Below are 27,867 nucleotides of genomic sequence, written 5' to 3'. Positions count from 1 at the left end.
GCAGTTGCCAAAGTGAGGCTAGGGGACCGTGTGGGAAGAAAACAAAATAAACAGCCTGACAAAGAAAACAAAGCCTTCAGGATAAGGGCTTTTCCAGTGCTGGAGTATGCTGAAACTTCATAGGGTGCCCAAGACAAAAAACCTCATCAAAGACAGATCCCTTCAAGAGCAAATACACTGGATAAATAGAGCACTGGGTCAAAAAATAGTCACTAGTACTTTCTTTAGGTATTTTTGTTTAAAGCTTGATAAAATTTTGTTGTCTTATTCCTGGCTGTAAAAGAGCCAGATGGAGCACTGATAACCCAACAATGGGTCATTGTTAAGCTACAAAGACAAGAGCAGGATTGTCTTTACCATTATTTATGATTTTCCCTTTTTTATCTCCATTTATCAACAACAATGACAAAAGACCAGCTAATCCTTAATATGGTGCCATAAGACAAATGTGAGTGCACACAGCCAGGACGGACAACATACTGAGGCAGGGAGCATTAGTATCTGCATAAAAACCCACCTAAGGTTTTTGCTGTCAGATGCTTTTATGGTGTATGGAGGCATTTTCACTATGTGTCTAAAACTGGTCCAGGAGGCTTACAAAATATAGTGGAAATGAGCCCCACAACACTTAGTGGATATTTTGTAAGAGAAAAATAAAAGGTTTCTTGCCCCAGCGACCTTCAAGGGTGGTAGAAATGCCCTCCACAGCCCTTAGAACACTGCTTCTTAAAATATGGGTCCCAACCCCAAATGGGGCCCCGTTAAAAAAATTGTGTCATTAAAAATATGGCATCAGTAAAAGATTTCTGAACCTTAGTGGCTGTTTTAGACATTGCATGATTCTGTTACCAACAATGTGCAGCTTTTATTGTGGACTCTGCAGAAAATGCTTCAGTTGTACTTTATAAAAAGGAAAATCTGTCTGTTTAGCAAGCCTTGCAATGCTGATTTATTATTACTAAATATTCTATTTTATACCTATTTTATATACATATATACCAGGGGTTCTATAACAAACTATTAGACGGAAAGGGGTCGCTAGTGGAAAAAGCTTAAGAAGCCCCGCCCTACAGTAGATCTGGGGAGATTCTTGAACAAAACTACCTTGATCAATTGTATTTCATAGGTTTTGTTAACACTAGGGGAGGAGTCCATGGCTTTGTGAAAAGGATGGAATACAGACACAAATAAACCTCATTTATAAACAAATAGATCTTTTTGCATAATATTAATCAATAAATACGATTTAGCAATTCATAAATATGATTTAGCAATGATATGGCAATGATTTCAAGAAAGTGGTGCATACATGGTTAGGGACGGAAGGAGAGAATTTAATATACAGGCAGTCTCCAAGTTACAAACAAGATAAGTTCTGTAGGTTTGTTCTTAAGTTGAATTTGTATGGAAATTGGAAGAGGTACATTTTTAAGTGTAACTCCAATCATATGACCTTTGGATAGCAAAGGGAAGGGTTAACACCCCTGTGATGTTTGTTTTGCTGTCTGTGCCCATGTTCAGAAGATTTCACCTCACTTTTTGTCCCTGTGATAATTGGATTTTGAAATGGCTTGCTGTGGAAACAAGAGTTGGTGATAAAGCTTCAGTGGGGACACCTTTTCCTCAATGATAACTCTTCCAAAAGTTAATTTCCTTTTCTAGGGGTAGACTCTCACTTCCTGTCATCTAAGCCCCATTCTTAACTATGAGTCATTTGTAAGTCGGATGTTTGTAACTCTGGGACTGCCTGTATACAGTTAGCTCTTCATATCCATGGAGTCTGCATCCATGCATCAAGCATCCATGGCTTGAAAATTTTAGAATCCAAAAAGCAAAGATTTTAGTATTCTATCTATCTATCTATCTATCTATCTATCTATCTATCTATTTATATATATGTAATGTGTGTTTTTCCCATGGAGTAAATAACAAAACCACTGAACCAAATCACACCAGATTTGGCCACAAAAGACATAGTCATCCCTTTCAATAAAAAACCCTAGAAAAATAAAGTCCAAATTACAGAAGAGGAGAAAGAGCCATTCTCCCCCTGCCTGCTAGTCAGGAGGGTAGGCCCCGCCCCCTTTGGGCCTCGCTCACTTCATGTCCTAACAACCCCCTCAGCCACAATGGCTGAGAGTTCGCTTAGGCCTCTTCCACACTGCCTATAAAATACAAATTATCTTATTTGAACTGGATTATATGACAGTGTAGATTCAAGGCCCTTCCACACTGCTATATAACCCAGAATGCCAAGGCAGATAATCCACAGTATCTGCTTTGAACTGGATTATCTTGAGTCCACACTGCCATATAATCCAGTTCAATGTGGATTTTATACAGTTGTGTAGAAGGGCCTCATATAATCCAGTTCAAAGCAAATAATATAAGATCATAAATATAATATATAAAATTACTGTGGTAAAATAAAACAGAACAATACAATGTCTAAAATCAGGACAGTAAATAAAGAACAACACTCTGAAAACGGGAATTCCAGACAGGAAACAATCAGGGCCAGTAACACCTCCCAACAAAGGATTCCTCCAGAGAGGAAGCTTAGGAGGAAGAGAAGTAGTGTATATTATCAGAGTTGTTACTATTACTTATTAAAATTATTATTATTGTGTTGCTGTGAACCATGAAAATAAAAACAATCTGGTTCCAAGTATTAAAACACTCTAAAATCAGAACAGTAAATAAAGAACAGCACTCTGAAAATGGGAATTCCAGACATTAAACAATCAGGGCCAGCTAACACCTACCAACAAAAGATTCCCCCAGGGAGGCAGCAGCCAGGCTTTGAAGCTGAAAGGCCATTACATGCTAATCATTCTGGCTAATTGCAGCATTCATACTTGCCTCCAACAGACAAAAAAAGGAACAACCAAAATATTGTATATTCACAAGCTTTAGGAAATAACATATACTAACTACCACCAATTCCTCAATACTTTATTTCCCATACCACCAGACTTTGCCGCAGCAACACGCGGCTGGGCACAGCTAGTTTTATATAATGGGACTTGAGCATCCACAGATTTTGTTATCTACAGTTCCTAGAAGCAATCCCCAGCAGATACCAAGGGCCCTCTGTAAACTAATGGGAACTGAGCTAGCAACAATGGATGAAGAGGAGATTTTGGGGAGATCTCAATAAAAACATGATTTTGTCTGCTGCTGCTGAAAATAAGGTAAAATCTGGTGTTGGATATAATTAGAAAGGGAAATGAAAACAAAACTTGACACTCCTTTTGTTAATGACAAATTTTACAGTTATAGGCAGTGTGCAGGCTCACAATTTTGGCAAACATTGTATTGAAGGCCAATGGTTTATAACTCTCTGTTGCTGTGGCTTTTAAAATAACTAAAAAGTAGTCATTTTAGTGATTTCAGAATGAAACAGTACATTACCTTCAAAAATGCTTTCTTTTTTTGGCTTTGGAATCATATCTAACTATTTTAAAATATAACATTCCAAGTTCTCTTTCAAAGATTTGCAAATAGTGCCCTATAATTACATTAATAAATAATTCAGAGCTTCTGAAGAGAGATTCTGCAGATTTTATTTTGATTTGTGTGTGTGCGCACAAAACTAACCACAGTAACTGAAAGAATCAACTTATGTCTTTACATCATTGATCATTATGAAGCAGTGTTAATTAAATATGGAGAATGCTAGACTTATTATTTCAATATGTTTGAGTCACTCTGCTTGCCTTATGTATTTCTCCTATCAGTGAAGGCATTCTTTATTCTTGGGTAACCACCTAGAAAAGATATCAGGTTACCCTGTATTCATACAGCCCTCAATGCCTCCTTTGTGATTCTAAGATATTTTAAATAATTTTTAAAAATTCATTCCATTTCAGGCACCTAAAATAAGTCATGTTCTCAACACTAAGCAACAACCCTATGGGAGTTCTGTTTCAATTACAATTTTACATACTGTAATGTGAGGCTGTGAATTAAAAGAAAATAAATGGGAGGTGCAGATTTTAAGTCAAATTTTCTCCTTGAAACATTAAATGCATCACAGATATTAAGTTTTTTACTGGGATTCTATATGTGTGAAAAATTGTATAAAAATATTTTTGAAAAAGTAATAATTGACCACAATAACGACTGATAATATTGATTATCTAGGCTGTTTACTGCGCTGATAAATGTGTGGTTTTACACTTTAGGATGAAGAATCATGATCATAAGTTGTTATACAGACAGAGAAGTTCTGTAAAATGTGCTTTAAAGTCATCAGTGAAACAAACCAGTATTTCTCATTCAAGTCTTAGTATAAATTATTTTCAAACGTCACAGTTAAGCATCATGATACTTTTAAGCATTAAAAAGCCAGTCAACATTAATGGCAAAAATCCACTTTCCCAAGCAAGTTTTGACTATCCTGTTAAATAGAGGCTTTTACTAGTACTGCCTAAAATCAGAACTGGATTTTAAAACAGAGTTTCTTCATTAACCCCAAATTTCTGATGGATATTTCCTCTTGCAAACTAGAGCTCACTTTTCAATAAATTACTTGGGAAATCAAACTCTTGGTACAGGTCACTGGTCATTACCTGTGAGTTTGAAAGATACATTATATATTTAAAACAATAACAAAAAGTATTTTTGTTTTAAAAATTAATTAAAAATAGGCATTAGGATATAAATAAGACATAATTCTAAATTCTCTGGGTCTACACTGCTGGAAATTTTGTGCTGTCAGCATCTAGAAACTTTAAAATACTTGGTTAAGCCATTATAACCATTGATATACCTCAGGATTAGAGTCATTATGAAAAGCAGTTCCCTGTGACATGAAATTTCTACTCTGCAATAGTCTCGTGCATTTGTATAAAATCGCTATCTGTTCCTGTCCGTTTCATTCGTATGGCCCCGTTTTTGTTTTTGAACACTGCTTCCGAAAATGGGGCCCTTCTGAATGAGCTGTTTCGTTCTTTTGTACAAATGAACGAAAATTTTCATCCCATTGGCCAACATGGGAGGGCTTTCCACGCTCCCCTTCTCTTCAGCTTTAGGGTTAGAGGGTCGCACCATTTCACTGATCCTCAGGCTCTCTCCAGCATTCATTTGAGTTGTTAGAGTTGGTGGGATAAACCCTTGTCTCTGAATCTGGATAGGCAAAATGCAGTCTGTGGCTCATTGATGCTGTTTTGGCAACCCTTGGCTCTTCTTCGGGCTCCATTATCTTTTTAAATGGATAGCAAGGCCCCACTGTCCTTTTCAACACATAGTAACTTGGAAAGAGATTCTCTTTAAGAGAGAGTGACTGTTGCCTGCAGGCCGAAAGCAACTCTGACTGCCAGGGCTTGCAGCTGAGTGCAGACTGCCTTTTACTAGGCACTTGGCGTTCGGTGCTCAGCTACAAGCCCTGGCAGTTGCAGGCTCTTTGGGCCTGTAGGCCACACTCACACTCAATGAGTCCATGAATGCCAGAGCTTGCACCTGAGTATTGAGCACCAAATGTCTAGTAAGAGGCACTCTGCGCTCTGCTCGGTGCTCGGCTGCAAGCCCTGGCAGTCGCGGGACCTGCAGGCCACACACATAGTTACTGTGTGTTGAAAAGCACAGGGGGGGACTTGCTACCCGTTTAAAAAGATATTGGAGCCTGACGAAGGGCCAAGGGTTGCAAAAACAGCATTAATGAGCCACAGACTGCATTTTGCCTATCCAAATTCAGAGACAGGGGCTTATCCCATCAATCCTAACAACTCATATGAATGCTGGAGTGAGCCGGAGGATGAGTGAAATGGTGAGATCCTCTAGCCCTAAAACTGAGGGGAAGGGGAGCATGGGAAGCCCGTCCATTGCCACCAATGGGACGAAACTCAGACAAACAAATGTTTACCGTTCCAACTTTCCTTTTGTTTCACTGCTTTTTCCGTTTGACAAGGATTCTTCCGTATTGTGTCAAACGAATGAACAGCCCGAAACAAAAACACAGATGAAACAAATGAGACAAATTTCAGGCCCATGACTATTCTGCAGCCAATGCCCTCTTTTTTGCACAGGATGTTTTGGAAAATGGGGCCCTTGGTGCATCATGTCTTTGAAAAGAGACTTGAGGGCTCTACACAGCCATTTAAACTGAATCAGGATGTGGATTAAAATAAGCCGGTTTGATGCAGAGTGTAAAGGATGATTGCTATGAATAACAACTAAAATTCTTTCAGGCAGGTGGGAATCTTTTAATATCCCACCTCTGCTACCAAATGTAAAGAACTAATAATGCTGCCACCACTATGTAAAGATACAGCCACCAAAGACTCAGGGAGGAGACCTTTTACTTTCTTTTTTTACTTCGTCCTGTTCCCTTTAGATGTTAACGTGACTTGGTTTATAATATAGATATATGACAGAGGCTTCGATGTTGGAAAAACAAGAACAAATTTATTCAGGCACAAAGCTTAGTGGTTACAATATAGTTTCTCCTTGGAGGTATTTTATTTAACAGTTACAATGCTAGAATAAGATGATTCAAACTCTCTAAAGTGTCACTTCTTTCTCTGTATCTTTAAAACCACAGTAACCCCTGTGATATGTGATCACAGACTCTCTGTTCCTTACTAGGACACAGACTATATTAAATAAATCATCAAACTTATTTTAACCCAACTCAAAATGACCAATTGAGTCTCCCTTGATCCCTCAACCTAGGATCAAGTCTTCTCTGTACCTCCTCAGGGCACAGACTGACTGTCTTTTTTAAACTCTGCACTTCTTCTTCAAAACGGCAGTTGGCTCTGCCCACTTTTCCATGGCAACCAGCCTCTGAGTGCAGAGAATCAATGACTGTCATACTTACCCCTTTTAAAAACACAAACACACAATTAAACATAATATCTGTATACCAAAAAACCGTACTTCATTACATCCCACAGACAAAACAGGAACTGATAGGTGGCTGGGACGATGGTCAAAAAGGTCCATGGATAGCGGATTAATCTGAAACCAGGAATATTTTCTCTTACCTCATCCAGAGGGATACACTGATGGACAGCAGCATGTTCAATGGTTATCAGTGCTAGACCAAGGCAAAGCACAGCAACAAAGGGGCAGAAAGCAAGCATTCCCATGGAAACACTATGGTTTCTTCCCAAAACACTTATAATAACAAAACTTTATTTCTATCCCGCCCTATCTCCCAAAAGGGACATAGGGTGGTTTACAACAAAAATTGGCAAACATTCAGTGCCAAGAAGAACATAACAAAACACATCAAATCATGGACAGTCAAGTAAACAACATCAAGGTATACTTATACAACAGGTCAAAAATAGCAAATGAAAAATTTAAATAAGCAAATAGAACAACTGGGACACATTTCTCTAATAACTCTAATAATAATAATAATAATAATAATAATAATAATAATAATAATAATAATGCATTGCAGTAGTTCAAACAGGAAATAACAAAGGTGTGGACTACCATGGCCAGATTTGGCGTCTTAAGGTATGAGCGCAACTGGCGCACAAGTTTTAGTTGTGCAAAGGCACTCCTGGCCACCGCTGACACCTGGGGTTCCAGGATCAATGATGAGTCCAGGATCACCTCCAGACTGCGCACCTGTGTCTTCAGGGAGAGTGTGACCCCATTCAGCACAGGATGTAATCCCACACCCTGATTCACCTTCTGACTGACCAGGAGTACCTCTGTTTTGTCTGGATTCACCTTCAACTTATTAGTCCTCATCCAGTCCATCACTGATGACAGGCATCGGTTTAGGGGCACTTCCCCAATTCTCCAGGGAAGGTATTTGTTTACCTTCTAGTCAGCTATGTTTCTGTTTTCCCTCCCAGAATGATTTGGCACTAGCCATGTTCTGATGACCATTCCACAATTCTCTGTCTCAAGTTCGGCTTAACAATCAGTCTACAGTCTCATGGTACTGTTTTAGACAAATAAAATCCAATGTAGCCAGTACCTTCTTTCAAGCATTGAGCAGATGGGCAGCCAAAAAATAAAACATGTGTGAGGTTGGCCCATGAGAATACACCTGGCATTGTTGGGAGTGTGACTGCTAATAGTTTTCCAGCATGTTATTATCTTAATTTATAAGAAGCTGTAGTATTAAAATTTATGCAGAAGAATTTTGAGCCATGGTAAAAGACTTCTCTATTTCAGAATGTGTGTGTACACATTAAGGCATGTTTATGTGGAGCAAAAGTTTTATTAGCAGTTCTAAATACCATTTAAAATTCTCAACTGTTAGTTCTCTTCAAAAACACTGAAAAACCATTACTGATTTTGGCTCTTTGAAACAGGACTTAACATAAGTAAAAGTACTGTATTTCTTTTAAAATCTGTCACATTCTACTACCACTTAGGCAATGGCAACAGGTCTGACAGCAGCATTTACAGAGCCACCATGCTTCCAGTTCACTAAATTTGAATATTGTAGTAAGTATCTGCTCACTGGCTAATAATGTTGACTACAGCACAAAGAAGAATATAAGACTGTTGTTTGAGAAGCCAATACTCAGACTCCAAAAGCACTGCATATTTGGAATGAGTATTCTTTAACAGATAAGAAAAGAATAACATGGATTTGAGGGGGGGGAAGCGTTTAGTCACTGTCAACATTCACTTACAGGACTTCATTTGACTCAACCCACACTTTAAGATGCTTTGGTCTAACATACAATTATATCTACCACACCCAACTATGGAATGTTTATTCTTTCACTGCCACTGCAAACAACCATGTATATTAGATTACATACTGCCATCTCTTCATAGATGGCAAGGTTGTAATGAATGAAATTCCATGGAACAGTAGTTTACAGGTGTTTTATTTTAAATTTTTTCAGTTTACTGAAAACAATTTTGCAGAAATTGTCAACTGCCAGAAGAAATTTATAACTTGCACATTATATGGTCCTTGAGCAACCAAAACTACAGCAGCTTTGAATATTAATATTATTTTAGTTATTCAAATATTTAATGTACATTCAAACATTGCTTGGTTTGTAATTGTTACTTTTAAACAGTTGGTTTAGAAAGCAACATGCAAACAAATGTTCTCTAAACACTGCTTCTAAAACACAGTTTAAATGTTATGCTCCTTCATGCTAAGCTGTAAACTGAAGATGTGCAAGAAGAATTCTAAGAAATCTAAACAAGTGCTAACAAACAGGTTTCATTAACTCAAAGTGACACATTTCGGTACATATTCATAAGGTTGGGGGGATTATTATCCAGCTGTAATTGCAGTTGTGCTAACACCTAATAAGCTATGGTTGGAAAAACAAAGGCAGGTTAATTTGTGATTTCCTCTACTCATTTGGAGGCAAATTAAGTGTCAAACAGCTAATACAGAACATATTTCATTTTATGAGATTCTAATTTAATTCTGTGCCATATCGTTGATGCCTTAATATGGTGTGGTTTATCTAAGATGAGGAGTAATTTATAAACCTTTTTCAATGAAATCTTTAATGATAGGATATGATAGCATAATTATAACAGTGGCTGCTTGTCTTAGAGTACACAACAAGATTTGACAGCAATTCCATCATCAAGTCAAACCTCTATTTTGAAGGGGGTCTTACTGCTATGTATGTAATTTTCCTCCAGAGTAACACAGGATAAAGAATTTCCTTCCTTAAGAAATTAAAATGATTTTCTAAGATCTCATTTATCTTTCAATGAGAATACCTAGTAAGAATAATCCTTGTTGCATTTAGTTTTCATATACAGTACAGTCTCACTTATCCAAGCTAAACGGGACGGCAGAAGCTTGGATAAGCGAATATCTTGGATAATAATTAGGGATTAAGGAAAAGCCTATTAAACATCAAATTAGGTTATGATTTTTTCAAATTAAGCACCAAAACTTCATGTTATACAACAAATTTGACAGAAAAAGTAGTTCAATACGCAGTAATGTTATGTTGTAATTACTGTATTTACAAATTTAGCAACAAAGTATCACGATATATTGAAAACATTGATGACAAAAATGGCTTGGATTATCCAGAGGCTTGGATAAGTGAGGCTTGGATAAGTGAGACTCTACTGTATGTTGTTTTGAATTTACAAATGTGCTAATGCGGTTACTTTATTAAAACACATTCTTTACTTCCTTACTGCAATGAATAATGTGTAAATTATCAGTAAAGAATTACTCATAATTACAGAGAAACAAAATGGACAGCACACAGCAAGAAGTTTTTGTAACAAAACCCATCAAAACGTTTTTGTTTAACCTCTTGCTCTGCTAAATGTGCCAATCAAACCAAGTGCCCAGTTGCAAATAACCTCCAGCCTCATTACCTAAAGGCAAATTTTCTAATTTGCAGTGGACACTTTCCTTCTCTTTCTTAATCATGAAAATTGCAAAAGTATCAAAAGGTAATATTCCATCTTCGAAAAAGTTAAACATCTCTCACAGATACTTCAAACAGAAAATGGAACAACACTCCTCTTTGGTACTCTTGTCTCTGTCCTGCAGCCTATTCTTACACACATATACACCAATATGTACACACATGCCATTTGATTAGTCGACACTAGATAGGTTACAAATGAAAAATAAGAAGTGCCTCCTTGGCAAAATTCTACAGATGAAATAACTCTTTGATAACTCTGTGGCTGTGTCCAAAACAACCAATCCATGCATGAAAGTAAATGAATGATGCAGCAGTTAGCTAGCCATATGTAGTTGGAGACTATTATAGAAAGAGGAAGCAGCAGTCAGATATCCTCCATTATGCTAAAATGGAACTCCAGCTGATAGTCCCCTCCCTCCAGTCACCACCTCCCACTGCTGTGCCCACTGAAAGGATCCAGCTCAGTGCTCTGCTGAACAAATTGCTCAGTGAATTAAATTTACTACTTTCCAAAACTTTCTAAGCAAGAATCAAGAATCCCAAGCTGACCATTTCCTCTTCCTTTTCAATAACTTTGTCTTGCATCACAACTTTTGAACTGGAAATAGATGGAGACACTGTGCCATTTCTTCCATTAAGGAAGTTTTAAACTAAAATATTAGTACATAATTGTGCTGTGAGTCAGATGACAGAAAACCCTTCACATTGATTCATATACACTTGATCTTCAACCTTGCGATATATATATTTAAAGAGGGAGAGAGAAACTCTATACTACGTCGCATAATTTCTTACTATATGATATACTAGCTGTGCCCGGCCACGCGTTGCTGTGGCATTTTCTGGTGGTGTTGGTGAGAAATTTGAGTTAGTGGTGGTATTGAATGTCTGTTGTATGGTTGTCTTTATGTTTAGTATGTACAGTAGAGTCAGGCCTCTCTGATATACAGCTATACTTTTTCTATGTGAAAAAGATAAGCAAACACTCTAAAGGTTCCAAACATAAAAAGAGATGTGACATGTAAGGGCCACAGAAATAGTCAGGCCTCTCTTAGTATACAGCCATCTTCTTTCTATGTGAAAAAGATAAGCAAACACTCTAAAGGTTCCAAACATAAAAAGAGATGTGACATGTAAAGGCCACAGAAATAGTCAGGCCTCTCTTAGTATACAGCCATCTTCTTTCTATGTGAAAAAGATAAGCAAACACTCTAAAGGTTTCAAACATAAAAAGAGATGTGAAATGTAAGGGCCACAGAAATAGTCAGGCCTCTCTTAGTATACAGCCATCTTCTTTCTATGTGAAAAAGATAAGCAAACACTCTAAAGGTTCCAAACATAAAAAGAGATGTGACATGTAAAGGCCACAGAAATAGTCAGGCCTCTCTTAGTATACAGCCATCTTCTTTCTATGTGAAAAAGATAAGCAAACACTCTAAAGGTTCCAAACATTAAAAGAGATGTGACATGTAAAGGCCACAGAAATAGTCAGGCCTCTCTTAGTATACAGCCATCTTCTTTCTATGTGAAAAAGATAAGCAAACACTCTAAAGCAGGGGTCCCCAAACTAAGGCCCGGGGGCCGGGTGCGGCCCTCCAAGGTCATTTACCTGGCCCCCGCCCTCAGTTTTATAATATAATATTTTATATAATTTTAATATAATATATTGTATATACATATAATATTGATAATAATACCATATAATAATATTAATGATATGTTATATATTACATATAATATTACAGTATAGTGGTATAGTTCAATATAGTAATATATAATGCTAATATTGTGCTATGCTAATAATATAATATATTGTATGTACATACAGCTGCTCTGAGTCCCCTTCAGGGTGAGAAGGGCGGGATATAAATGTAATAAATAAATGTAGTAAATGAAAAAATAAATAATTAGACTTAGGCTCGCCCAAAGTCTGAAATGACTTGAAGGCACACAACAACAACAATCCTAATTAACTTGACTATCTCATTGGCCAGAAGCAGGCCCACACTTCCCATTGAAATCCTGATAGGTTTATGCTGGTTACAATTGTTTTCATTTTTAAATATTGTATTGTTCTTTCATTGTTGTTGTTGTTGTTTTGCACTACAAATAAGACATGTGCAGTTTGCATAGGAATTTGTTCGTTTTTTTTTCCAAATGATAATTCGGCCCGTCCACAGTCTGAAGGATTGTGGATTGGCCCTCTGCTTTAAAAGTTTGAGGACCACTGCTCTAAAGGTTCCAAACATAAAAAGAGATGTGACATGTCAGGGCCACAGAAATAGTCAGGCCTTTCTGAGTATAGAGCTATCTTCTTTCTATGTGAAAAAGATAAGCAAACACTCTAAAGGTTCCAAACATAAAAAGAGATGTGAAATGTAAGGGCCACACAAATAGTCAGCCTCTGCAAACTTTAGGATTGTATGCTGTTGTTGTTATTATTATTATTGAGAAGCTGGGTGGCCATCTGTTGGGAGTGCTTGGATTGTGTCCTGCATGGCAGATCGTGGGAGGTGTTCGCTGGCCCTGATTGTTTAGTGTCTGGCATTCCCGTGTTTTAAGAGTGTTGTTTTTTATTTGGTGTTGTGATTTTAAGCTTGTTAAAATATTAGGAGAGAGATTGTGTTGATTGTCATGGTTCCTAGCATATATTTAAAATATAGAGTATTAAAATGGGTTGGATATTGTAGAAGGTTGGAGTGGAGATAAATGATTCGGATGATGGGCGGGCGCTAGGACCCAGGGGACAGCTTTTTCCCATTGCCTGCCTTCCCTGTTGCCGGCAGCCATGAGGGCTTCTCTTTTCCCTCCCGGGCATGGCTCCCGATCGTGCGTTGTGGGTTCTCTCCATGTGGAGGTGCGTGAAGTGATTTTGTGTTGTTTCAACCTTAAGGCGTGGATGATGGGTTGTGTTGTCCAATGTCGAGGTTGGGGGGCCCGTAGTTTAGTTGCTTTGCTCGGTGCCGCGATTCCATCACTCTTTTATATATATAGATATGATCTGAGTGAGATCTCTAGAATTTTACAATGAACCCTTTCCTTAAATTATTACTAGAGATGATGAAGTAGAACTGGATTTGGAATTGTACACATATACATAAAAACCCAGATCAGATATACAGGTTAAAGAGCAGACTGCTAATGGACTTCTGTTGCAGTGCAGATAAAGAAAGAATGTTATAAATTTGTGCGAACCTATGAATGATGACAGTATGGAATTCTAGTGCAAAAAGGTACACTTGTATTTTGTAGGTATTGTAATGCCATGAAGCTGATTCAAGAAGAAGAAATGTTCCCATAAACATGTGATAGGGGATTCAAAACATTACCCCATGGATGAAACTATTCTAAAAATAGTCTTTCTTGAGTGTTGAAAAAATTATGATAAGAAGAATCCTGGGCTAATGAGAATTTTTGCAATTCAGTTCTACTTTATACAAAATTTGTACAGCAAAGAATAAGGACTTGTTGAGTACTATATATCAGAAATGCTGCTACTTGTGCAGAAAAAGCTATTTTATGTTTAAAACTAACATGCATAAATATTGAACTGAGTAAATCCCAGATGACAAATAGTCATAGAAAATGATACGGTTTTTGAAGACACTTGCAATGAAATGGAAATTGCTAAAATTGTTCATTGCTTCCTTTAAGAAGAAAATTGCTGAAACATTGCATCCCTATATCATTCTATTATTACTTGTTTATATATACAATTTTTCTAAAAAGCAACTTTTCAAACTTTATCTGGATGACACCAGTTTGTGTTTTAGGGAGAGGTTTGGTTGTCCTTTATTGCCTCCTCTCAATAAAAATTCAATTTATTAAGAAGTCTAAGCCCTTCTTAAAGCATTACGTCACTGTATATATTTATACGCTTCTTTTGAAAGCTGACTTTTTGCTGGCAGATGAAAACATACTTCTGCCATCAGGTGTTTATGAAATACTGAGATGCAGGCTGCTGGGGATGGGGTGAGTTTTAAAGTGTAGTTTTAAATGTATTTTAATACTTTCCATGATACCATTTAAAACAATTCATATTCATATTGTAATGTATATGCTGTGTTTTAATTGTATCGTGTTATGTTTGATGTCATCTGCCATGTGTCTACACTGGGGAAAGCTGGGATAAAAATCAGGTAAATAAAATAAATTATGGAATCATAGAGTTGGAAGAGACCACATGCACCATCTAGTCCAACCCCTGTCATACAGGAAAAGCACAAAGCACCCCTGACAGATGGACCATATAAGTAAAAGCAGCTTTTAAAATGTTTACTCTAAAACAGTCCAGCAAAGTAAAAGATCTTTAATATCTATAGGTATTTTCTACAGAGGAATGTAATCAAACCAGTGTACCTAAGCCCAAGAACATTTGTAATTATAGCACAGACTTACGACGCTCTGGTGCAAATTCCACTGAAACCAATATATCTTATTTCTGAAGTGAATGTGGTCTAATAGGATGCTGTCTGTTCTGCATTATGATAATATTTTATCTCCCATAATTCTCCAGTCTGATTCATACAGCCAAACACTGTAAACACACATACCCATTTGGCTGCACAGTGCTCTGTCCAGATTCCACTGAGTATGAGTTGGGGCTTAATCAAAGTTGCACAGTTTGGATCCACTGCAATCTTACAAACGTATCTAATCCCCATGCTTTTTAGAGTAACAGTCTAAACCAGGTGTCAAATCCAAGGACTGCAGACTGAACCCAGCTTGTCACATCATTTTATATAGCCCGCAAGGTCCAGACACTCCCTGTGTTGGTGCTGCTCCCTCTGCCAAGTATTGGTTGTGTCCTCTGCATTTCAAACATAGCAGGAACCTACTTGCAAGGGAGCATGTTTCTGGCAGCAAACCATTTCCCTCCTTGCAGTGCCAGGTGTTCTTGAGACCACAGGAGAACAGGAAAAGGAGTGGTGTTGCTGTTTTGGATGCACTGAAAGGATGCTTAACACGTATCACCTCTTGTAATCATGACTGAAATATCTGGGTGTGGCTCCAGAGGGTATGGCATGTGAGGAAGATGGCAGACTCCACCTTCTCATCCTTGGGCCGCAACAGCCTTTTCCCTGAGGAACCAGGCATATCCATGTCTGGCCCATCCTCCTCCTAGATGAGCCAGAATATAGTGGCCATCACTCTGTGGCACAAATTAGGAAAGAGATTGTGGTGAAAGACAGCACCCCACACTTCGCTTTTCCTCACAGATGGTCTGGAGATAATGGGATACATAAAGTTTGAACTGACTTTGGTAATCTCTTGGTAGCTTTAGGCTTCCAGTAACAAAGAAACACAGTTTCATCTTTCTATTATTACTATTACTATTATTCATTTATTTATATAACACCAGGTATTAGGTCTTCAGTACCAGAGCATCATAGTTGCATCTTTCTATTATGATGATGATTAGGTTTATGATTATTATTATTATCATTCATTTATTCATCCCAGTGTATTAGACTTTCAATGCCAGGGCAACATTTATACAATCTTACAATTATAGACAGCCCTTGAAGGCTGATGTGGCTCTCTGTGAAAATGAGTTCAACACCCCTGGTCTAAACAGCAACTCATCTCTATGTGGCTCTCCCAAAAACAAACCTCCAATAAAAATGCTTTTTTAAAAACTTATGACTGATTATTACCTGTATCTATTTTATAACAGTCACTACAACCATATATATAAAACCATATATATATAATCATATGTTTTGCCACATATCTGGGCTGTTGCCAAAAAGGCCACGAAAAATACACAGCAATCCACAGATATTTCCCCAACTAGTTGTGAATACCATTAGTTCTCATGATGGATTTACATATAATCCTCAGAAATGACTGTACTGGGTGTCTTTAAAATGATCACCCTTTTAAGGCAGTTTAATTCAGACCATTCAAATGATTTTTCCTGCACAACTAAATACAATTCAAATAACTGGTGCAAATAACCTCAATGGAAAAAATAAATCACAATTCTTGGAAGTCTCCTCTTCTTTTTATCCCCTCCCCTCCTCCATCGCTGCTATAAATAGAGAGATTTTTTAATGGTGATGGAAGCCTGCAACACAGATTTATTGCTAGCCTTCAGGCCAATTTCTTTTGAAATTACAATTTGGCTAATAAGAGACTGATCCAAAATAACTGCTGGTAAAATATTGTTTGTGTAACTTGGGTATGTAGTTAGGATAGCTAATATCAATTAATTCTGCTCACAGAGGAGGAGTTGTTTTAAAACAACTTCATTTTTTTCTCCAGCATATATGTAATTACACAGCTGTAACTAATAGCCATGGAGAAGCAATCTGCCATCTAAACAACAAGCATTATTCTTCAATGAATTACTTGTGCTTTTCTTCTTTTCTTCACTGTTCGTGAGGGATTATTAGAGATGATTAAATGTATTTATCAAGCCTTTTAGTAAAGACTGAATTTGCTTTGTGGATTTACGTTGTTATGGAATAATTCTTCTGAATTTTACAGTCCAAGATGCAATATATTTTCACAACTATCCCCATCCAACCTGTTGGCATACCTCTCTCCATCTGCAACAGGACAATTTTTAATTCTGCATAAAGCATTTTTCTCTTTCCAGCATATAGTATCACTACGATTTTTCTTTATCTTCATGTAAACTGTGCTCTGTCACATGGATGACAGTCCCATCAATCAAGAGACTGGGTACACATGCAGAATCACCACCAACCAGCCTTTCCTAGATTCATTCTTGCCCTCTTTTTTTTCAAGGAAACTATCTCCAAAGGTATAGCAAAACTTTATTAAATGCTGCATTTTGGAAATCAACAGGCAGCTTTGGGGAATGACACTTCCTACTTTGCTCCCATTTCCAACACAAATTCCTCCTCCTTTTCTTTGCCTGGTTTGAACATTACACATTGTTCTATGTATGCGTCTTTATGTCACTATCAAGTTATAATGACCCCGTGAATTTCACAGGATATTCTTACGCAAGTAATACTCAGAGGAATACCATGCCATTAAACCTTTAACCAGGATCAGAAACCAGAAACAATTTTAATAATTTTACAAGGAAACTTTTTTAGACTTAACTACATTTCCTTGTCTTCTCAAAAATATTTCCTGAGTGTTACTCTACCTTGAATCTTGCCTATTTATGACTATCTACCTGTTTGCTGACTTAATTTCCTAATTGATCAACAGATATTAAATCAGAGTTCCCTGTTTTGGGCTGGAATGGAACCACATGGTTTAAAACAATCAGTGACCTCTGCATTAAAAGTCAGCATGCAAAATGAAGGAAGCAGAAAAGCAGTACCACATTGTGCCAGTGTCATGTTTTTCAAAAATCCTGATTATGTTTTCTGAATTTGGGAATATATTCAAAATAAGCCAGAATACCAATATGTATTGGAATGAAATCTCCAACTGTTTCAGCACAATGTTGCCAAACTTGTAAAGTGAAATGCTAATACACTAACATTCATTAGGCCTGATCTCCACAGTTCCTCTATAATGTGCCTGTTGAATGCTGCAAATATTCATACTTACACATGTAACGGAGGAATGGGGGATGGTTCATAATGATAACGTCCCTCGTGATGTCTTGCATCAATTGGTACAGGAGGGTGGAATGCTGGGAAAAGGTGAGGTGGATCTGGAAAAAATGGTTTTCACATCATGTTATTCTAAATCTTAAGAGAATAACTTTTAAAAATCCAGCAAGAAGGGTTATTTGTACATCTTACACTACAAATAAAATAAGAACATAATTCTGCACCCAGGGAAACAGAACGTTAAATTCTATGTCTATTCTGATGCTGGAGGTAACACACATTTCCATATTTTCTGTTATCTTGTGTGATACATTCCATAATTTTAAAGTAGTCTATATTATCAAGTGAAGAAATCAGATTCAGTGATTAGGCAATATCCATACTCCATCAATTCTACCCTAGGAATATTTTCAGAACAGACTTATGGACCCAGTTAATCTACTTCAATAGACAATGGTTCTTCTAGGTGACAAGCAGAAATGAGTCTTTCCTATTACCAGCTACTCAATGATTTTTTGTCTGAAGAAAATATGGATTGAACCATAGGTTTTCTGCAAGCAAAAAATTGTTCTAATGAGGTATGGTTTTCTCCCATCATAGCCAGATGGTTTTTTGAGGATAGGGAGAATGCTAAACTTTTTAGAAAGTTAAATGCTACTCCAAGACTACATTTTAAATATCATGTTCTTTGGTGCCACTACATGACTGTAGAAGTCCTGCAAATAAGAGTATAGAAGCATGATATGATAGCATTCCACAGAGATCATGTACTTTTCATTTACATGAATCCAAGCAAAGTGTACAAGAGACAGAGTTTGGCTCATCCAATTTGCCTTGGAAAGCATGAATATTCATGTCTTAATTTTAATATTCTCTTTTCACTGCTTTAATGGAAAATTACATAAAGAAGTCTTTAATAAATAATTACTGCGTGCATATGTGAAGTGTCAGTTCAAAGGGATCAGCCAGCCTTTCATAAGCATACCCTGATATTTATTTTTATTAAAACATGCTTTTAAAAAAGTTACAGAAGAAGTAAACCTTAATAAATACTAGTAAGATATAATATAATAATGTACATCACAAATCAAAACACCAAAATTGCAGAGTAATACTTCAACAGCTACAGTGATGTGAAGAAGAGAACCCTGTACTGCTAATATTAAGGAACTTTAAACATATCTGTACATAATCGGCAGTTTTAAAATGAACATATTCAGTGGAAAACAAAGTTATTGATCTTGAATACCTTATACAAATAAAAATATAAGGCAGGGCACACATATTTCAAAATGTTAAGCCCCACCATTATTTGTCTTGAAATTCAGCAACCACCATCCACTAATAACAACAGGCAGCCCCCAAGCAAGATAGGTTCTGTAGGCTAGTTCTTAAGTTGAATTTGTGTGTAAGTCAGAACAGGTACATTTTTAAGTGTAACTTCAGCCATATGTGTGTGTGTGTGTGTGTGTGTTTATGCATGTGTGTGTGTGTGTGTGTGTGTGTGGACAAGTTGCTTACCTGTAACCATGTTTCTTCCGAATGGTACTCTGTGAATTCACACTAGTGGAGATATCTGCACCTGCGCAGGCTACAACAGCAACTCTTCCAAGTTGACTCTTTTGAATTTTGGCAGTAACCCCTCCCCCCTCCCCGCAGGGCATAAAAGGCAGCCCGGGGCGCACGTTTCCCAGTTCCTACGCTGCAAAGGCGATGAGAAAGGGAGAGGTTTGTTAAAGGGGAGAATGGGTGGGATTGTGTGAATTCACAGAATACCACTCGAAGAAACATGGTTACAGGTAAGCAATCTGTTCTTTTTCCTTGTGTACTCTGTGAATGCACACTAGTGGAGACTAGTAAGCTAAAGTCCAGGCTGGTGGGACATAGCAAACCTGACCACAAGTTTAGTGTCCAAGCATATGATTTATTAAGACAAATATCAGAAACAGGAAAGTTCAAATTAAGAGGCCCACATTCGTGGCCAAGTGCAACATATATAGGTATCAGGGGGTAGGACCAAGGTACCCTAGCCACCCAGTATCAGGTGAGGAGATAGTGTGCATTAACACTTGTAAGTGTCCCAACAAAGGAGGGTGCGAACAAGGTCGTAAAGAAGGTAGAAGATGTATGACCCCTGGAAGGCACATCTCTATAAAGTTAGAACTGATAAAAAGGAATACAGTCTTGTTCCTTTTTCTCTTTGTTTTGTTTTTTTTAACAATAAACAATAAATATGTTGGAACTTTGAATGTAGAGTCTCTGTCTTTTCTTTGGGAGGAAAGAAAGTGGAGAATGTGTTCAGGCAAGGCAGTAAGACTCTGTCGAAAGTAGAGTCTCTGTAAGTCCTAGAGTCTATTCTGTAATGGAAAACAAAGGTCAAGGGAGCTGACCATATAGCAGCCTTGCAAATAGAGTCCAGAGCCATCCCCCTCAGGAACGCTGTTGATGTTGACATGGCCCGTGTTGACCGAGGTTGGACCAAGCGAGGTGGAGGGCGGCAAGCAAGCTGGTATGAGAGCTCTATCGCTGATGCAATCCAAAGGGAAAGTTTTTGGGATGAGTTTGGGTTCCTCATCATATCTGGGGCATAGGAAACAAAGAATCTGGGGGTCTTTCTGGTGTCCCTAGTTCTGTGTAAAAAAGGAGAGCCCTCCTAACATCCAGGAGGTGCAGCCTTTTCTCCAAGGGAGATGATGGACTTTGAATGAAGGAAGGGAGGACGATGTCCTGATTCATGTGGAATGCAGAGACCACCTTAGGTAGGAAGGTGATGTCTGTCCTGAGGACCTCCCAGTTGTGATGAAACTGGAGGTAGGGTTCATCAACCCTGAGAGCCATCAGCTCTGATGGCCTACGGGCTGAGGTGATGGCAATGAGGAAGGCCACTTTCTAGAAAATGAGGTGAAGATTGGTTGATGCTAGCGGTTCAAACGGAGGAGCGGAGAGCTGATTGAGGACGAGCTCGAGGCTCCATCCCGGCGTCAGCGGTTGGATAGGTGGGCGAAAGTTAATGTATCCCTTTAGGAATGTTTTTATTAAGTGGTGAGAAAAGAGGGATAGTTGATCATGCTGCTGGAAGGCCCATGATAAGCTCCTGGGAATGGAGATTGCTACATACACTGTTTCCCCTAAAATAAGACATCCTCAGAAAATAAGACCTAGTAGAGGTTTTGCTGAATTGCTAAATATAAGGCCTCCCCCAAAAGTAAGACCTAGCACCATTTGTGTTTGGAAGCATGCCCGCCGAACAGAACACTAGAGCATGCAGGTTTGGTAAATGTACGTACCATAGATTGTTGTACATGCAAATAATGATAGTAACAAGATATTCTTGATAGGATTCACAGTTTGTCTGGTTATGCTGGTTTGTGATGACAGCTACTGTACAGTATATAATACATGTTCATTTTTTTTTTCAACAATAAATGTGAATTCTTCTTCATGGAAAAAGAAGACATCCCCTGAAAATAAGACCTAGTGCATCTTTGGGCGCAACAATTAATATAAGACACTGTCTTATTTTCGGGGAAACACGGTAATTAACAATGGATTCTTCTAACAAGCCAGATAAAATCCAATTGTTTGTGTATACATGTAAGATTGATGATCGTTTTGTCACCAAGATGAGCTTATGTTTATCCACTTGACTAAGACTGGAGGCTTGCCATTCCCGCAGAATAAAAGGATAAACAAATATGAATACATTGGTCTCCTAAATGGGCAGCCAAGCCCCTGGTTATTTGGAGGTGTCACCTTTGGCTTCTTGAATCTTGCACCTTCGTTTCAATGGAACTGGACACTAAGTCTATCAAGAAATCATCTGCATGCCCTTATAATCACTTCCCTCCACATAGGCGTCTCTGCAATGGACTGGGTCTGACCAACTATCAGCTATTCCTCTTCTCTCCATAGGGATCCCCTCCTTCTCTTCATGATGTAAGGGGAACCTCCGGGCAATCCCTGCATGGATTCTAGCTAGCCCCCTTTTTCAGCCAATCAGAGGAGGGAGTGGGAAATCTGTCTACTTACGTGTAGCTACTGAGGAGCAGTTACTGCCCACTGTGGGAGCACACATTTTGCAAGATCTGAGTCCTTGGCCTCTTATGGCAGAAGATTCAAGTAGCAGGTTATTTGAAAACCTTCTGCCCAAGTCCTTATAAAGCTACTGTCAGTCTGTGCAGACAATATTACCCTCGATAGATGGATATATAGTATATCTAGGATTTTCCCATATGTCTTGTGTTGGTTATGTAACTACACGATACTGAAACTGAAATAATGCATCCAGTTTTTATTGTTTGATATCTTATTAATGGTTGTATACATGAGTAGGATATTTTTTTAGTGAAAAGTTTTCAGGAAGGGTTTCTTTCATTTGTAGAGTACTGCTTCTACTATTCTGATACTGAACTATATAAAACCAAGTAAGAGGTTACCTACAGGAAGTTATCATTGAAATCCAAACAGTGAAACTAGAGTCTACAAAATCTCATCTGAATTTACCCAAGTTTCAATCAGAAGCTTGACTACACTTACAAAAAAATGTGGACTCACCCAACCTGGCAGGATGGCTATCCCTATGATACACAGTCACCTCCATTTAGTGTTGTTCCTTGTTTGTTTGTTTGTTTCTTTTATGTGTTAAACTGACTTTGTCTTACCTTGGGCAAAGACAGGGATACTCTGTCATTGCTGAAAACTCTGGAGTATCCCAGGCTTTCAGGCAGTCTTGATAGCAGAACTGGGTCCAATATGGACTGATTCAATGTCCAGATTGGACACCGTCACTATCACTCTTTCCCTGCACTCATCAGCAAAGGGAAAGTGGGTGAATTATAGTTGTGTTGCTGCCATTGCTGCTTCTAGTTGGGCATGAAGTTTAATGCAAGCTCCTGACATCAAAACAGGGCACCCACATGACCTTCCTGGTTACATGGGCACCCAGTTCCGATATTAGCCTATAACGATAACTTTATTTATACCCCACCCCATCTCACCGAGGGGACTCGGAGCAGCTAGTAAAGTAGAAAGGATCTGATGCAAGTTATTTTAAACTTAAACATATATTGATTCTGTTAGAATAATATATGTCACAATAGTATGTTTTACATGTGGAAAATAGATAGGGCTATTTCACATACTATATGGTACCTACACAGAGTATCTGTGATTTGTTAGTATTCTGTATCCCTGTTCTTTGACCCTAGATTATAAAGGAGTGGGGTGGGGAGTAAAAACTCATATGACTGCTACATGTTATGATCTACATCTTGGCTTCTCATTAATCTTACAAAGAACTACAGAATGTGAACCACCCTGCAAGTTGTGATAGGCATGTATAGCGTACTTGGGTATTACAGCACTCTCCCCCCCCCTTATCTGCAGGGGATCCATTACAAGACCCATTATGGATGCCTGGAATTGTAAATAATATCAAACTATTAATATTTTCAAACTGCAGTTGACCATGGATAACTAATCTGTGGATAAGGGGAATTTACATGATATTCTAGGACCACATTTAATTATGGGTAACTGAATTGTGGAAAGTGGCCTGATAGAAATGGGGGCCCACTTTACATGCAATTAAAACATTGTAATCATACTCCTAAAATAACCTGGTTATGCATTTAAAAATATTATCAGAGTCTTCTTACATTAAATTTCTCACTGCATCTTGGCTCCACATTATTTCCTGATTCCAGGAGCATGGGAGTGGGAGAATGGCAAAGTATTCCATCATTGTAAGAGAGCTGTCTATGCCCACCTCGCATGTCAAGAAGAAATCCACATAACTGGCATTCACCATAATTATTCAGCTCCGGGTTTATTATTTACACATGAGCAATACAGCTATAGAACATCATAACTCAAGTAGTATGCGTAATAAGTTGAAGAACTCTAACCATTTTATGTAGCAAACCTTGACAAAATACCCCATGATGATTTTTCCAAAGGAAAGCTAAAACTGCTGAAGCAGAATAAAGTGCCACTAAACCTGGCTACCCCTTATTTATCATACAATTTCCTGACTGATGGTTTCACAAACCAGCTGCTAAGTGCTGTGTACTATACTGCCAGAAAAAGAACATGCTAAATGAGAGACAGGGAGAATAATGTACTAAACCAGTAGAATCGGTTTTACTGAGAGAATGAAAACTCTTCAAACACAGGTAAGTAGTAAATGCTACATGGCAGTGGGTGCAAAACATAGAACTTCGATATGCTGTGGGTATTCATATGGAAATCTTTTCAAACAGTTATTTAAAATAATCCCATCAGAGAGGACTTAAATTAGAACTACACACAGACCAATTGCCAGCTTGGTTCCCTACTGACTTATTTTATATTTCTTATTATAGCTTTACCAGAAGAAGAATGATTGACAAATTGAAAGGGTGGGGATAGGATAATATGAAATGAAATGAATGGTAGATTGAAAATGGAAGACTGTGTATGAAGGTGCTCTGGGAATATATAGTACTAGTCCAAGCAGTGGACTAGAATCTCCCCAAACCAAAGACTGAATTACCATCAAAAGATTCGGAGTATTTTCCTATTTTTTAAACAATTGTTTGGCTACTGCAAACTACTGACACTATGGGTCACAAATGATTTTGCTAAGCAGTTAGAATGACAAATGTAATTTGAAGCATAGAAATGGTGGAAACAACTCATAGCCACCACAGTAAATGTGCATTTAAAAGTAGAATGCACATTTATAAAGCCCATCAGCTAGAGGCAAGACTATCAGTTGGCTTTATCACTAGATGGCCTGAAAATATCCCTTGTTTCAAATATTTACCTATTGGAAGACATATAGAAGTGCACCCAAGATTCTGATGCCATTACCAGTAGTACCAGTACTACTGTCTGCTCAGCCATACTACCGTAAGAAACACAGAGCCTTTTTATTTCTCTGTACTCTTGCAGTAACAAGGCAAAGTATTTTTTTCCTAAATGGAAGATTTAACTATCAATGTGAGCAGCTTAGGAATAGTTTTGAAACCCAAAGGTGGGTTTCTGACTACTTAAAAAATAATAAGGCTGATGCCGCTTTTTTTTTTTTTTTGCAAGAAACACATCGAAAGATGTATATCAGATTTAATAGCATAAGACAACGGTTCTCAAAGTGTGCTCTGCGGCGCCCTTGGGGCTCCATGAAGCATACTGAGGAGCACTGCACTGACCCTTTTCCTCCCCCTCCCACTCCAAGCACACATGGAAATGTGCAGCTGCTGGCGGCCCATTTGTATTACCAAGGAAACAGCACTTCTCCCTCTTTCTGGAGCCTTGCCTTGTTCCCTTCCAGGTTCCTCCACCAGAAGCAGGGAGGGAACCAAGGAGCTAAGATTGGATTCTCTGTTACTGTATGGCTCCCCAATTTGGATTTCTGCAATCAAGAAATCATTTAATACACTACATTCAAAGTTTCTCCAGAAACTAATGGAACTCCTTAGATGTCTGCCTTATGCCATTCTATCCACTGAGATGGGTCAAAACAATCTTGAAACCTTGGCATGGATGAGAGCTACACAATTCTGGCAGCATGTACATTTTCAAGCAGACCCCGATAGCTATATTCCCTCTGTTATCAGATCATTTTATTGCAAAATGATATACTTTGATTCTCATAAAAATCAAAGCAATTGGCCTGTTTTTGGAAGCACTCTTGATGCTCACAAATGTGGGAGCCTGCAAGTCAGTCAAGAGCAAACTTTTGGATCTTGACTTTCATAATCTGACTTTTGCAGCAAAAACAACTTGTTCCTTTACCACATCATTAATTCCATGCAAGCGTGGAGTCATGGTAGCATATCTTCACATTTTGATTAATCCCACCCAAAGGAGAGCTTTCATGACAATATGTAATGTGTTACCATCAGCTCTTTTGGATGACAGATATAAGAAAGTGGAACATTCCAAAAGGGTTTGTTCTTGTGACTTGGTATCTGTTGAAACACTTCATCATTCTTTGTTTGTTTGCCCCAAATATGATAGTATACAGATGAAATAAAAGAATCCCATTTTTTCACAGTGTTCTCTGTGACAAGGGTGTTATAAAATTCCCTATCTTCTGAACAACTCTGATACATTATTTTCTGAGACTATTGCAAATTTATCCTGGAGATTAGTAACTTTTAAGTATGTTTTCTTTTTTTCTGTGTCTTCTTCTTGTTGTGATTTTGCTGTTATATGACAATAAAGACAATGTGTGTGTGTCTGTGGACAGTTATACACTATTTCTGGTTACTAAGGGCAAGAATAATGGAAATGTAAGAAATGTTCTTATATATATAGAAGATATACAAAGAGTAAGAGTATACTCACTAAAACAGAAGGTTCAGTGTGTGTGTGGGGGGGGGGCAGCTTGGAAAATGGAAGATAGTCACATTTTTGCTGAATTACACAACTATAATGTGAACTCTAATAATTATACTGCAGACATTTAGCCATCACAGCCTTTTTAGGCAGCTGCTGAGAATGTGGAAAAACAGGCTAACGTAATCCCAAACAAGACATTATTCAATACCAATTCTGGCAGCAAAGAAAGTTCAGCACAGTAAAGTTCTAAAGACCTGTTGAAGCCATTATCATTTTATTGAGATAATTGCCATCACACCATCTTCCAACTTATGGCAACTCGAAGATCTCTAATTCATAGAGTTGACAAGTTGCCACTTTGTCATTTTGCAAATTCAGGGTCATGAATTCCTTGACTGTGTCTATCCATCTGTAATGCAGTCTTCCTCTTTTCCTACTATTTTCTAGAGTAGAACCCAAATTCTGTTTCATCTGTTTATTTCGTGGTTTTGTACCGTTCCATCCATTTGTATTGCACAGAACAGCATAACCCCAAAAGAAACAGTGAAACTAATGACAGAAGGGAATGGTAGCCATTTGGTGGGCTGATTTTCCACACTTGGCTGTAGGCCCTGGCTTGCAGGGCCTACAGCCAAATGCCGAGTGCTCGATGCTTGTAGGCCCTGCCTGCTGGGCCTACAAGCATTGAGCACTCGATTGTAAACCCTCTACAGACAAGCCCTATGAGCATCAATCACTCGATGACTTGTAGGCCTGGCTCACAGAGTGTACAGTCCAGTCGAGCGCTTGGAGCCCGTAGGCCTAGCTCATAGGGCCTACAATCAAGTTCAAAGTGCTCGATGTTCATAGGCCCTGCAAGTTGGGCCTACAAGCTCCGAGTGCTAGAGGCTCAACTGTAGGCCCTGCGAGCCTGAAAAATCTTTGGGTTTTTTTGGAGCTTGGCTGGAAAAGCCCATTTGTATGGGTGCCCATTTCCCTAAGCAACAGATGGAAACGGAAATGGGGCCATATGAATGGAACAAATTGTACAAATTGTACAATTGTACAAATTGTACAAATACACAAGTCATTATCTTATCTAATAAGTCACATCTTCTCATGATATAGATGACAGTATGTTGCTATCGCCACCACTGAATTATTTTGGTACATGATGCATTCGGATTTTATGTGCTTTAAGGATGACATGGCATTTTTATGTGTTTATGGGTTTTAAATGGAATTTTTATCCTGTATTTTTGTTTTAATTGATATATTGTATTACTGTTTTATCTTTTTATAGTGTGATTTGTATTATGTTGCCTATGTTTTGTTCTATGTTGTTTGGGCCGCTGCACCATGTAAGCCACCCCGAGTCCCCGCGGGGAGATGGTGGTGGGGTATAAATAAAGTTTTATTATTATTATTATTATTATTATTATTGTTGTTGTTGTTGTTATTATTATTGTACTACTTATGCCAGTCCTGAGAATGCATTATCACTGATAAAGAAGCAATAGCTTTCTTCATTGTTACCTTAATTCCATGATCAGCTAGTGCAGTGTGCCCTCCAAAACTCTAGGGGGCATATGTGTATTGGAAGCTACACATGTTAAAGAGTTGAAAAGATGCATGGTCTCAATTCAAGCAGGGTCATCTCAAATCCT

General features: G+C 38.1%; 1 protein-coding gene across 4 annotated transcripts in view; it reads right to left on the bottom strand.

Moving 5' to 3' along the window:
* gli3 (GLI family zinc finger 3) overlaps nucleotides 1–27,867 on the bottom strand; it is a 297,548-nt gene that overhangs the window by 107,944 nt on the left and 161,737 nt on the right. For all 4 annotated transcript variants that reach the window (XM_008112874.3, XM_008112872.3, XM_008112873.3 and 1 more), the window contains one exon: nucleotides 17,892–17,997. In XM_008112874.3, coding sequence (XP_008111081.2) covers nucleotides 17,892–17,997 — 106 coding nt within the window. The remainder of the gene's footprint in view (nucleotides 1–17,891; nucleotides 17,998–27,867) is intronic.

This window comes from Anolis carolinensis, chromosome 6, assembly GCF_035594765.1.
Source record: "Anolis carolinensis isolate JA03-04 chromosome 6, rAnoCar3.1.pri, whole genome shotgun sequence".
NCBI lineage: Eukaryota > Metazoa > Chordata > Lepidosauria > Squamata > Dactyloidae > Anolis > Anolis carolinensis.
This window is presented reverse-complemented; position numbering and strand designations above follow the sequence as displayed.